Raw genomic sequence first — 13967 nt, 5'->3', positions numbered from 1 at the left:
GAATCTTGTCCTTGCAGGTGTTTCATGGTCAGATCTATGGGGCAGGTGAAAGCTAAAAGACACCCAGCAAGTGAAATCTCTTTCTTAATCCTGGAGAAATGATCGCATAATTGCCCTTCTGCTCCCAGTTCATCTAATCAAGGACACAGGGAATAAAGAAGCACGGATTGTGGGACTCACTGACTTAGGAATGTGAATTATTCTTGAGTCTCTTGGGACAGTGGCCACTTCCTAGTGTGTTCTAGAAGTCGTGGCATGATACACCCTTATACAGTAATCTAAACGTTTAAATATATTATTCCACTTTATTCAACACAATTACCACATAATTCCATGCCAAAAGAAGTCTAGTTTAATCTTTTTTATGCCATGAGCAAAAGGAAAAGAGTGAACTGGTCCTATAAGAAGAACATGTAACATGACTTGGAACATTGGTGTTGGATACTCAGAAATCACTCTCCAAAGTGGAGTGGCAACTGGAATGGCTGAATGGACAGAAATTGGGAAGGGAGTTATGCAGATGTTGGAATGAGAAAAATGATCTGTGCTGAGTCCATTCTATATCACTTCCTCTTTTCTTAGAATCTGGAGAAGTAAAACCTAAAGAGAGCTCAAATTCCATCAAGTTTCCACAGTTTGACCATACCAGCCTCCCCAAAGGCCCGTTATCTTTTTTTTTTTTTTCAGTCCTATATCTGGAGAGGTATAGCATGGTGACAAAAGATCATAAGGTATCTGAAGACTGGAGTCAGGTAGCTGGGATTGAATTCTAGCCATGTGAACCTGTGCAAGTTTCCTAAGTTCTTCCAGCCCAAGTTTCCTCACTTTAATGATCCCTGAATTACTTGTGCATGAAATGGCGTCCAGATAAGAATAAAGAATTAAACTGAGACTTGAGTGATTGCCACAAAGAAAGAGTTTTTAGTTAGATTTCAGCCAAGTTTAGTGCCTGCTGAAATGAACAAGTATTCCAACAAAATCCCAACATTTTTTTTGAAAAATAAAACAAAATCGAAAGTTTCCATAATATAATATTCACAATGTCTGGGAATCAGTGAAAATAACTAGACATATAAAGAAACTGGAATGCAAGAGCCATTCTCAAGACAAAAGAGACTTATTTTATTATTTTTCTTTTCTTTTTCCCTTTTTTCATTGTTGTTCAAGTACAGAGAGCACCCCTCAGCACTCCCCCCCACTGCAGCCATTCCTACCACAGACCCCTGATCCCAACCCCTCTTGGTTCTGTCCATGCGTCCTTTATAGTTGTTCCTGAAACCCTTCCCCCTACCACCCCTTTATCCCTTCCCACCTCCCCCCTGGTTACTGTGAGATTGTTCTTAATTTCAATGTCTCTGGTGATATATCTCTATATATTTTAGTTTCCACTTTTTATTTTATTTATTTCATTTTATTAAATATTTTTGAATTTTATTGTTTTTCAAGTACAGTTTTCTGCCTTTTTTCCTGGCCCCTCCCCACCACCCCAGCTATCCCACTTCCCTCCCCTGTTTCCACCCTGCCTTGTTTTTGTCCAAGAGTGCTTTATACTTGGTCCTGTAAACCCTTCACCCTTTCCCCCTCCATTAGGCTCTCCCCTCTCCCCTCTGGTTACTGTCAGGTGGTTCTTAATTTTAATGCTTCTGGTTATATTTTGCTTGTTTGTTTGTTTTGTTGATTAGGTTCCACTTAAAGGTGAGTATTTGTCTTTTACTGCCTGGCTTATTTCACTTAGCATAATGTTTTTCAGTTCTATCCATGCTGTCAGAAATGGTAGGAGCTCCTTCTTTCTTTCTGCTGCATAGCATTCCATCATGTAAATGTACCATACTTTTTTGATCCATTCATTTACTCATAGGCACTTAGGTTGCTTCCTGCACTTGGCTATTGTAAATTGTGCTGCTATGAACATTGGAGTGCATAGGTTCTTTTGGATTGGTGTTTCAGGGTTCTTAGGGTATAATCCCAGCAGTGAATTGCTGGGTCAAAAGGCAGTTCCATTTTTAGTTTTCGGAGGAAATTCCATACTGTTTTCCACAGTGGTTGCAGTAGTCTGCATTCCCACCAACAGTGTGCTAGGGTTCCCTTATCTCCACATCCTCTCAAGCACTTGTTGTGTGTTGATTTGTTTATGTTGGCCATTCTCCTTGGTGTGAAGTGGTATTTCATTGTGGGTTTAATTTGCATCTCTCTGTTGGCTAGTGATGCTGAGCATCTCTTCAAGTCTCTGGGCCCTCTACATGTCCTCCTTGGAGAAGGGTGTGTTCAAGTCCTTTGCCCATTTTTAGTTAGGCTGGTTGTCTTCTTGGAGTTGAGTCTTGTGAGTTCTTTATATATTTTGGAGATCAAACCCTTGTCCTATGTATCATTGGCAAGTATGTTTTCCCCTACAGTTGGTTCTCTTTTTCATTTTAATGCTGTTTTCTTTAGCACTGCAGGAGCTCTTAATTTGATAAGATCCCATTTGTTTATTCTTTCCCTTATGTCCCTTGTTGTAGTGGACATATCAGTGACAATATCACTGTGTGGAATATCTGAAATTTATATATCGATGTTTTCCTCTAGGACTTTTATTTAAGCTTTTTAAGCTTTTATCCACTTTGAATTTATTTTTGTATATGGTGTAAGTTGGTGACTGAGTTTCATTTTTTTTTGCATGTAGCTGTCCAGATCTCCCAACACCATTTGTTGAAGAGGCTATTTTTACTCCATTTTCTGCTTCCTTTGTTGAATATTAATTGACCATGGAGACTTGGGTTTATTTCTGGGCTCTCTGTTCTGTTCCATTGGTGTATGTGTCTGTTCTTATGCCAGTATCAGGCTGTTTTGATTACAGTGGCTTCATAATACACTTTAATATCAGGCATCGTGATCCCTCCTGCTTTCTTCATCTTTCTCAAATTTGCTGCAGTAACTCGGTGTTATTTATGATCGTGTATAAATTTCTGAAATCTTTGTCTATATATCTGAAATATGTTGTTGGTACTTTAATAGGGATTGTGTTTTTCTTGATTTCTGGTATTTCATTGTTTGTGTACAAAAATGCCTTTGATTTCTGAATATTGACCTTGTATCCCACTGTTTTGCCAAATTCACTTATTAGGCCATGTAGTTTTTTGTGGAGTCTATAGGATTTTTTATGTACACTATAATGTCATCTGCAATGACAGTTTTGCTTCCTCCTTTCCAATTTGGATTCCTGTTATTTCTTTTTCTTGCCTGACCTCTGTGGCTAGGACTGTCAATACTATATTGAATAGAAGTGGGGAAAGCAGACATCCTTGTCTTGTTCCTGATCTTAGTGGGAAAGCTTTTATTCTTTGCTCATTGAGTATGATGTTGGCTGTAGGTCTCTCATATATGGCTTTTATTATGTTGAGGAATGCTCCCTTTATTCCCACTTTGCTCAGTGTTTTATTCATAAATGTGTGCTGTACCTTATCAAATGCTTTTTCAATAACTATTGCAAATCATGTGGTTTTTATCTTTCATTTTATTTATGTGATGTATTATGCTTATTATTTGCAAATATTGTACCATCCTTGCATCCCTGGGATGAATACTACTCTATCATGGTGTATGATTTTTTTGGATATATTTATTGATTATGCTATTACAGTTGTCCCATTTCCCCCACTTCACTCAACTCCATCCTGCCCACCCCCTCCCTCCCACATTCCCCCCCTATAGTTCATGTCCATGGGTCATACTTATAAGTTCTTTGGCTTCTACATTTCCTACACTATTCTTACCCTCCCCTTGTCTATTTTCCACGTATCATTTATGCTGCTTATTCTCTATACCTTTCGCCCCCTCTCCCCTCCCACTCCCCTATTGATAACCCTCCATGTGATCTCCATTTCTGTGGTTCTGTTCCTCTTCTAGTTGTTTGCTTAGTTTGCTTTTGTTTTGGTTTTAGGTGTGGTTGTTAATAACTGTGACTTTGCTGTCATTTTTACTGTTCCTATTTTTTATCTTCTTTTTCTTAGATAAGCCCCTTTAACATTTCATATAATAATGGCTTGGTGATGATGAACTCCTTGAACTTGACCTTATCTGAGAAGCACTTTATCTGCCCTTCCATCCTAAATGATAGCTTTGCTGGATACAGTAATCTTGGATGTAGGCCCTTGCCTTTCATGACTTGGAATACTTCTTGCCAGTCCCTTCTTGCCTGTAAGGTCTCTTTGGAGAAGTCAGCTGACAGTCTTATGGGAACCCCTTTGTAGGTAACTGTCTCCTTTCCTCTTGCTGCTTCTAAGATTCTCTCCTTCTCTTTAATCTTGGCTAATGTAATTATGATGTGCCTTGGTGTGTTCCTCCTTGGGTCCAGCTTCTTTGGGATTCTCTGAGCTTCCTGGACTTCCTGGAAGTCTCTTTCCTTTGCCAGACTAGGGAAGTTCTCCTTCATTATTTGTTCAAATAAGTTTTCAATTTTTTGTTCTTCCTCTTCTCCTTCTGGCACCCCTACAATTCGGATGTTGGAACGTTTTGAGATGTCCTGGAGGTTCCTAAGCCTCTTCTCATTTTTCCGAATTTTTGTTTCTTCATTCTTTTCTGGTAGGATGTTTCTTTCTTCCTTCTGGTCCACACCGTTGATTTGAGTCCCAGTTTCCTTTGCATCACTATTGGTTCCCTGTACATTTTCTTTTGTTTCTCCTGGCGTAGCCTTCATTTTTTCATCTACTTTTTCAACAAATTCAACCAATTCTGTGAGCGTCTTAATAACCAGTGTTTTGAACTGTGCATCTAATAGGTTGGCTATCTCTTCGTCACTTAGTTGTATTTTTCTGGAGTTTTGAAGTGTTCTGTCATTTGGGCCATTTTTTTTTTTCTTTCCTGTCTTGGCGCATCTGTTACTTTAAGGGGTGGAGGCTTAGGTGTTCACTGGGGCGGGATAACCCTGGTTGCTGCGCTGTGACATTGTACGTGGGGGAGGGGCCGAGAGTGAGCAATGGCGCCTGCTCCACTCTCCACCGGATTTTAGCCACTCCCTCCACTACCCACAATCAAATTGGGCCCCTCTGATGCTGGTTCCCGAGTGGGTAGGCTTGTGCACACTCTAGGCCCCTGTGGGTCTCTCCAATGACCTCTCCTGTGAGGCTGGGAGTCTCTCCTGCTGCCGCCCCAATCCCCACGGGAGTTTTCAATCAAAGGTTTGAGGCTTTATTCCCCCCCGCCCCCACGCTGGAGCCCTGGGTTACGCGGTCTGCTTCGCTCCCCACGGTTGGTCCCGGTTTATCTGTACGTGAGTGTGGGGCCGAAGGGTCCTACCCGCTGATCTGCCTGCCCTGTTCTTTGCCACTCTGAGTCCAGTCCTCTGGGTTTATCTGTGTGCGAATGTGGGGCCGCAGGGTCTGCTAGTGGTCAGATTGCCTGTCCCTTTCATCCCACACTCCACCAGTCTCCGTCCCGCCATGGCCACGTGAGTCCTCTCCACCCAGGTGCCTCTCTCCACCCCTCCTACTGGTCTGGATGTATGTTTCTTTTTTATCTACTTGGTGTCAGACTTCCTTGCCGTTTGATTTTCTGTCAGTTGTTGTTGTATGAGGAGGCGCAGTGTGTCTACCTATGCTGCCATCTTGGTTCTCCTGAAAATATTTGAAATACCTCAAAATATTTGGCTTGTTTGAGTTTAACCACAACAGGAAACTAGCTTTGTTGCATTCATATTTAAACATAATACTGCAGGATTCATTTATTAATTTAATACAAATGCATTAAATAGTTACTATCTGAGGGGAGACTCCCCAAAATGCGGAATTATCTTCTGGAGGGTGGGCCCTTTGTACTACAGGCTTCCCCCACTATGTGGAGTTCTAGGAACCCATCTGTGTCAGTGTACCAGTTATGAGAAGCTGTGTTTGGCCCCATTGCATTTTTTTGAAGAGTCAACACGTTTGTCCATTTCCTTTGGGTGATTTACAAGTGCAGCTGCCCATAATATGCTGCAGGATTTTGACGCAAACCCCCAAATGTCATGACCCCTGTGTCCCACCCTTCCTATACACCTGATCTCTCGGAACAACATTTTTTGTTTGTTTCCCTGGAAGAAAATGTCCTCAAAGGCAAATGCTTTGCTGCTGTGTAAGCGATGAGAGAAACACATGGCAGAAGCACTAGAAGGCATCAGAACCAACAAGTTCAAGAATGTTCTGAGTAGTGGAAAAAACTGTTTCGATAAATTCCCTTTTTAGGGTCCACCCTCAGATGTTAGCCCCATATTTGTTCTGCTGGAGCTACAGCAGAACAAAACAGATCTGCAGTCTTCACATTCTTGTGGGGAGAGACAGACCATACATTTATGTAACATTCTCAATAGCCAGCTTTGGAACTTCCCTCCATGCTTTGGTCATGCATTCACCACAGATTCACATGCATTTGCAATCAAATCCTTTTTGGTTGTAAAGAAGATACTTGGGATAGTTCTCATCCTTGGTATTTTAGAGGCTCAGAAAGCACTGAAAGGTGAATAACATCATCTTCCAATATTCACAGACAATTCTTGGCAATGTGAGTTATCTGTAGCAGATAATAATTCTATGTTTTTACTGGTAGTTAAAAATAGTAGATAATAAAACAACTTGCACACTCTTCTAAGATACACTCAATGCATCTCTTCGAGGTGTTATTCTCTTTGAGAGTATGATGTTTCAGGATAATCATTTATATTTTATTAACATTTTGAAAAAGTTTTATAATTTTCTCATCAAATCATAGTTAGTGGAGTTCCTCAGTGGGTATTTACTGACCCACTGGGTTAACCACCTCTGTTTTGGGGACTATCACCCACATAGTCAGTGCCAGTCACCCAGCAGAAAAGCCTCACCTTTCCTGGGCCAGTCTGAGGAAACATGGTCACATCACTTTTAATACTTTCCCTTTTCTTCACTTATTATTTGACACCTGAATTTTTGACATTGTAGCTCTATTTCATTTTATACTTAATCAAATCAGCACTTTATTATATTAATTGCATGAGAATAATTATTACTTTAAAATGCAATAACAATTGATGAGTGTCATTTTAGTAAGATTTTAGGGAAAGTATTATGCTCTTTAGAAACAGTCTAGTTTAATCCACAATAGAGTGTGAGGAAAAATATCTCCCTAGGTCAGCTTATTTAAAGATTTTATGGATGGGTAAATAATGTCTGGTATGATTCTGTCTGATCATTATCACATTACATTTCAGAGACTGATATTTCATTTGTTCATCCCACTTTCCAGCAGGAGTAATTGGATACACTACATACGACCAAAATTATGAAAGGTACAGTGATGTGTTAAGACCTGCCTTCACAGGATGATAAGCCTAGAGGAGATGATTAACCACCATACTTTGATAAAAATGGACATTTGATTAGTGATTTATATCCTTCAAATAACGAAGTCTTTTACTCACATCCTGTGACAGTGGCGGGCAGAGATTATTTTCATAAATGTGGATGTGGAAGTGGAGCTTCAGACCTTTTCCACTTCTTCTGAGAGTCAGAACAAGAGCTGAGACATGAACCCAATATCCTGCGCTGCCACTCTGCTGAAGGACAACAACGTGGACAAAGTGACAATTTCAATAAGATGAATCACAAGCTGTTACCAATACCTGAGAAAAGTAAATTTTAGCTGGAAAGAGGAGACGTGAGTTCTTGAAAGGAGAGGACATTAGGGGTGGCTTCCCAAGTGCATTAAAATGGTGTCTGCGGTCTCCAATGTATGAACTCCCGTTGCTTACATGGAGATTCTGTTGCTGAACAGTTTCCGCAGGGCAGCCTTCATGTCCCGATTTCTCAGACTATAGATGAAAGGATTTAACATTGGGGTCACTGCGATGTACATCACAGTCATCACAGCATCTTTTAGGCTGTACCTGGTCAGAGGGCGGAAGTACGTGCCCATGACTGTCCCATAATACAAAGAAACAACTGTGAGGTGGGAGCCACAGGTAGAGAAGGCTCTGAGCACACCCTTGGTGGATGGGACACGTAAGACTGTGGAGAAGGCCCGAACATAGGAGATGATGATACACAGCAGAGGCACAGAGAAAACAGCAACCCCGAGGTACATCATCTTCACATTAAAGTGGGTGTCAGAACAGGACAGCTTGAGCAAAGGGGTAATGTCGCAGTAGAAATTGGCCACTTCCTGGTTGCCGCAGAAGGACAGACTAGCTGTGAGCAGAGTGTGGGGGAGGGCATTGATGTTTCCAACCACCCAAGACCCAACAACTAGCAGGACACAAGTTCGTGGGCTCATAATTGTTGTGTAATGAAGTGGGCGGCTGATGGCCACTGCACGGTCATATGCCATTGCAGCCAGGATGTAGCTATCTGTGTTACTCAAAGCAATCAGGAAATACATCTGCGTTAGACAGCCCCCAAAGGAGATGGCTTTGGTCCCCAAGAGATGGTTGGCTAGCATCTTAGGGATGGATACAGAAGAAGAAATAATGTCAACAAAGGAAAGGTTAGCAAGGAGAAAATACATGGGGTTGTGAAGGCGAATGTCACAGTGAATGGCCAAGATGATGAGCAGGTTTCCAATCAGTGTGATGGGGTAAATGAAGAGGAAGAGGATGAAGAACAAATCTTCCTGTTCCTGCTGCCTGCTGACTCCCAGGAGGATAAACTCCAGTGCAGAGGACCTGTTGTCTTCTCTCATGGCTCTTATTTAGAAAGGGGAGAGGAATCCAGAGTTACTAGTGATCTTACTGTGTGTCATGGTTTTCTTTATCCACCAGTTTTTACTCATGTGACAAGTCATCTCTACAGGTGAGTTTACTACATCTGGAGAGAACCAACACTTTGGGGAAGTATCCTTGTTGATCAGTGGGTCTAATTCACAGTTAGCCCTGGACACTCATGTCTAAGACACAAATAATCTTTGAGTCAGAAGTGCCCGTCCTCCCCCAATCCAGTACCATCACACAAACACCTGGGATTTAATCAATTAACAAGCACTTCATTTTCATATTGCATGCACTGGAACTTTGTTAGGCTCATGGAAAAGTAAAAACTATGTGAAAAATGCATATTATTTATCTTTTTATTCAACCTGTAAGGCATAGTCTGTGTTCTCAGGGACCTTACAACTTAGTGGAAAAGGCAGAATCAAGTGCTAATTTTATTACATATGATTTGGAAATGACAGCATTTTGGAATTTTTGACAAAATACTTCAGTGTAAAAGGTGTGTTAGTACAAGGACCAGCTTGGAAATTAAGAATTGTTCCAATGACCAAAGTCATAGTGTTTCCACAGCCCAGGAAGTAACAGGTATCTACACTGACACTGAAAGACTATAAATCACAAAGACCATTGGGCTGAAGTCTTAGCAAAAACAAGTCTAGTGAATTTCCTCCCAATAATTCCCATTTTCTTTCTTTTTTTTTATGATTCCCATTTTCAAATAAGACTTTCACCCCCTCCTTGATAAGTTTTACCTCTTTGGAACTGTCTAATATAGAGCACTGCAAAACTTTTGTCTTCGGTGTTCTCTTTTCTTTCTTTATTATTTCTTATGGGGGCTCATCCAACTGAATAGTCACTTCCAGGACTGCAGAGTAAACTCTCAGGTCTGTAGACTCGATTCTGTATTTTCTGTATTTCTATGTTCAGCCACCCTGTCAACAAGCATGTCCAGAGCCCCTACTTTGCACATCCAACCTAAGCGGTTTGTAAACTTTTTTTTTAAGGAGTGCAACCATACTTTGTTTATTTTAATCACCCCATGCAGTTTGTTGTGAAATATTGTTCATTGTATGAACAACTAAGTTTCCATGCAATATTTCTAGAGTTAAGTCAAGGTTTATTGCTTTGGTTTCCCACATGTGGGATGCTCACAGGCACACACACCCAGTTTAGCCTTCACTTGAACATCTGACCTTGTTGATTCTTCATTTAAAAGAATTCTTACATAAGTTAACTTGTTTACCTATTGTCTCAGAGCTTCAGCTTAGATAACCACCATTTTCTACCTGAAATATTGTAATGTTTCCTTAACTTCTTGACTATAGATTCTGCCCTTTTGGTACACTTGTACTCTGAGGCATACTAGTAATGTCCAAAAGTATTAGCTACTCATCCAAACCCACTTTGTTCTCTCTGGATGTACAATCGGACTAGATTTCCCAGGCTCCCTTGCACTGAGGTGTGGTCGTGTGCCTGAGTTTTGGTCTACCAGTTTGTTCATGTGTTTCCTTTCTGGGCTTCCTGTGAGCTAGACAGGACTGGCCCAGAGACTGAACAGGGTAGTAGAGTCACATGGTGAAATGAGCTGATGCTCCTAGATCTCCACATCCAGCAGAGCCACCCAGCACCAAGGATACCCACTGGCACTGGTACATAGGAGAGCCATAAATTTTATTCTGTTTAAAATATCACACATTTTCAGATCTATTTATACTGCAGTATTTACTATCCTACATTCATTTTTATCCTTTTTTAGGGCATCCTGAATAATTCACTAATTTTTCCAAAGACAATTCTACTCAATAATTAATTCAATATATAATTGATTCAATCACAAATTCTCAATATCTCCTACAGTGCTTGTGTGAATTATATGCTAAGCACAGGGGATGCAGATCTAATTGTGTTTCCGCAAATATGATATCCTTTCCTGTCTCTGAAGCTAAAAGTATTTAGACTTCTTTCTTAAAGTGCTTTTCCTTATCCTTGCACAGAATCATAGTATCTTAGGGTTGAGAGCATTCAATAAAGCGAAAGGGCTCGGATGTTATCCTTAGTTCATTTGGTGTGGAAGTGTACTATTTTAGAGGTGTGATTCTTGGCAAGATAGCAGACTAAGCTGATCCTGTTCCAATTTAAACATACAGAAATTCTAGATACACTTTAAAAATAATAAAATACATATAGCGAAACCTAAAAGTAAGAAGTGGGAAGACAATTGTAAGACAGAGATGGTGATGCTGTGGACCCTTGAGATTTCCAACTATGAACAAGGCCCTACAGACAGGGGTCTGGTTTGCAATTTCCCTTTGGTTCAAGAGATGCGGCACGAGGCCTGTATGAAGTAGAGAGCTAATTTGAGTCTTCTTTGTAAAACAGGTAAAGTCTTGCTCTCTTTATGAAATAACACTAGAATTTTTTGATATGTTAGATTGGAAAGGAAAGAACAAGAGAATAATGCGATTGTCTACAAAGAAAACCCAAAAAACTCTAAATCAATCATGAATTTCCAAGGGAATCTCTAGAAGTATCAGCAAGATTCTCTGATACAGATCAATATTTAAAATAGTCAACACTGTTCTTATACATAAATAATAACTAATTAGAAAACACAATTTTTAAAGAGTCCTCATTCACAATGGCAATAGAAAATATTAAGGAATCTAGAAAAAAATTCTAACAAAAGAGGTCCAACTGGTTTCAAAAATTATAAAACCGTACTGTAGGAAAAAAAAGAATACCTATAAAATTGAAGAGGTAAGTAATGTTAATGGTGAGACTCAGGGTGGTAAAATTGTCAGTCTGGAGAGCAGTATGCTAAGTGAAATAGGCCAGGCGGTGAGGGACAAATACCATATGATGTCACCTTTAATTGGAACATCATCAACAAGAGAAAAAAGCAAACAAAATATAACCAGAAATATTGAAATTAAGAACATTGTAACATTAGCCAGAGGAGAGTGGGGAGGGGATAGTGGGGAGAGGGGTCTATAGGAGCTACTGAAAGGACACATGGACAAAATCAAGGGGGAGGGTAGAGGTGGGGGAGGGAGGTAGGACTGGCTGGGGTGGGGTGGAGGGATGGGGAGAAAATGCAGACAATTGTAACTGAATAAAAATAAATAAATAAATTAAAAAATTGTCACTCTCCTCCAAACTATCTATGAATTTGATGTAATCCCAATCAGTAGATTTCTTTTAAACCTGGAATTTAGCATGCAAAGAATGAGGAAACATAACGAGCTAAAACATTGTGAAGATAGAGAACAAGCAGAAAGACATGGTCTCATTATGATTTACTACGGTCATTCAAACAGCAGAGTAGTACCGATGTCGGAAATGAAGAATATACCTTTTCACAGACTAAAGAGTTCAGACACAGATCAAGCATTTGTTAGCTGAGGGTATATGACATGGGCTGGTTTAGAAATGAGCAGGGAAAGGGTGGAGTGACCATAGTAAACAGTGTTGGGACAATGGGATACCCATGTATGAGAAATAATCCCTAAAGGATAATTGTGAAAAGCAAAGCTTCAAACAATTTAGAGGAGCATACCATAAACATATCAAATCAACACATTGTACTCCTTAAACGTATACAATGTTATTTGTCAATTATATCTCCAGAACACTGAAACAAATTTTAGAGGAAAATATGTTTATGATATCTGAAAAGCAATTAATTTCTTAAACCAGCACAAAACACACAAAATATAAGAAGAATTTCTTACATTTTGAGTATTTTAAATTTAAAACACTTGTATGAGAAAGACACTATAAAGGCAGGGGAAAGACAAGTCATAGGCGGGAAAGAAGTGCTTGCTACTCAGGTAATCAATTAAGGACTAATATTCAGAATACACAGGAATCTCATGCACTGATAAGAAGAAGACCGAAAATGCAGCAGGGAATAATGGGGAAAAGTTAGAATAGACAAGTCATAGGAGAGGAAAAGGGCATGGCTGCTAAATGAAAGAAAAGATGTTAAATTAAAACAAAATTTAATAAGGAATAGTGGAGAAAACACACAAAACGGGAAATGAGCTTGGAAAAGAAGTTTGTGGTTGTTTTGCAAAATTTTTAGTTTGAGCTTGATTCCTAACATACTAACAATTAGTATAGCAGGTATAAATTCAACTACCCATGTTTTGGTGATAGAAATAAGAACTTTTTGTTTAATGCAAACATAAGTATTTGGATGTATGAAATGACTGATGAATAAAACAACATTTGGATGACGATCTGGTGCAAGGACAACCACAATTTGTTTTTAAAAAGAGCTAATAAATGTAAGAATAAGCTGCACCCGGTGAGAAGTGGTTGGTGTAATCCATGTGAGAACTAGAAACGGGGAACAAGAGCAGAGAAGTTTCTGGGCTCAAGAACTTCACAATCCCCAGTGTTAGGGGTTAAGGTGTCATCATGGGAGAGACGACTTCTGCTGCAACATTGAGGAGAAAGGTAAATATGCTACAAGGAGAGGAGCCAGGTAATGCATCTGCACGAATGCTAGGCACGGCGGGAGCCTTGAGTTCACTGCAATTAACCAGAGTTCCAGGCAATGGTGAGCCACTGAAATCCTTCCTCCTGGAAAGTGTTTCTGCTCTGAGTGTGACAGGGTCCAGGACGATTTTTCAGGGACACAGAGGCCAAATACTTCCCCTTGACACCGTGGGAAACAGACAAAATCAAAGAAATGTCATCCGAGTGCTTTGACCCATCAGTGCTTTGATAATAAGATAAACATAATTTTCTGAAGGGTCCTGTTAGCGTGCACTGTTGAATGTGGGAGGAGCAGGTGGGTTTGCAGCTCCTCTCTAAGACCAACAGGCTTATACTAGTGCACACCCACAAGCACACATGCACATGCACACACACCATTTCTACAGGAGGTGGAGAGCTCAGGACTGAGATCACCAAATGAAAACTACCCCTTCCTCAATCTGTTCTTATGCATAAGTATCTCAAAATAACCACTGTCCATTATCAGAAGGGGAGGTCTCTCTCTCTCTCTGTCCACACCCCACCCCTCGTCTCTCTCGATTTTGTCTGTGCAATCTGGAGACCTTGGGTTCTGGAACCAAGGTCTGAGTCCTAGTGTTGCCAGTCCTTCTCGGTGTGGCCTTAGGCAATTCAGTTCACCATTTCTTTCATCTGTTAAAATGACAAAATAACTCAAAGTAATTCTACTTACCTCTTCAGGGTTTGTGAGGGTTAAAGGAGATAATGTATATGTAGTTGCCAGCTACCTGTCCCTTGATGTCACTGTCTTAGAGAC

The 13967-nt window shown here is 40.2% G+C and overlaps 1 protein-coding gene across 1 annotated transcript; it reads right to left on the bottom strand.

Annotated features, from left to right (window-relative positions):
- Positions 1-7731: 7731 nt before the first annotated feature.
- LOC112308473 (olfactory receptor 1A1-like) lies at positions 7732-8661 on the bottom strand. The gene has a single exon (XM_053911527.1). The coding sequence runs from the start codon at positions 8659-8661 to the stop codon at positions 7732-7734; it is 930 nt and encodes a 309-aa protein (XP_053767502.1).
- Between the last annotated feature and the right edge of the window lie 5306 nt (positions 8662-13967).

Source organism: Desmodus rotundus, chromosome 9 (genome assembly GCF_022682495.2).
Source record: "Desmodus rotundus isolate HL8 chromosome 9, HLdesRot8A.1, whole genome shotgun sequence".
NCBI classification, from domain to species: Eukaryota; Metazoa; Chordata; class Mammalia; order Chiroptera; family Phyllostomidae; genus Desmodus; species Desmodus rotundus.
This window is presented reverse-complemented; position numbering and strand designations above follow the sequence as displayed.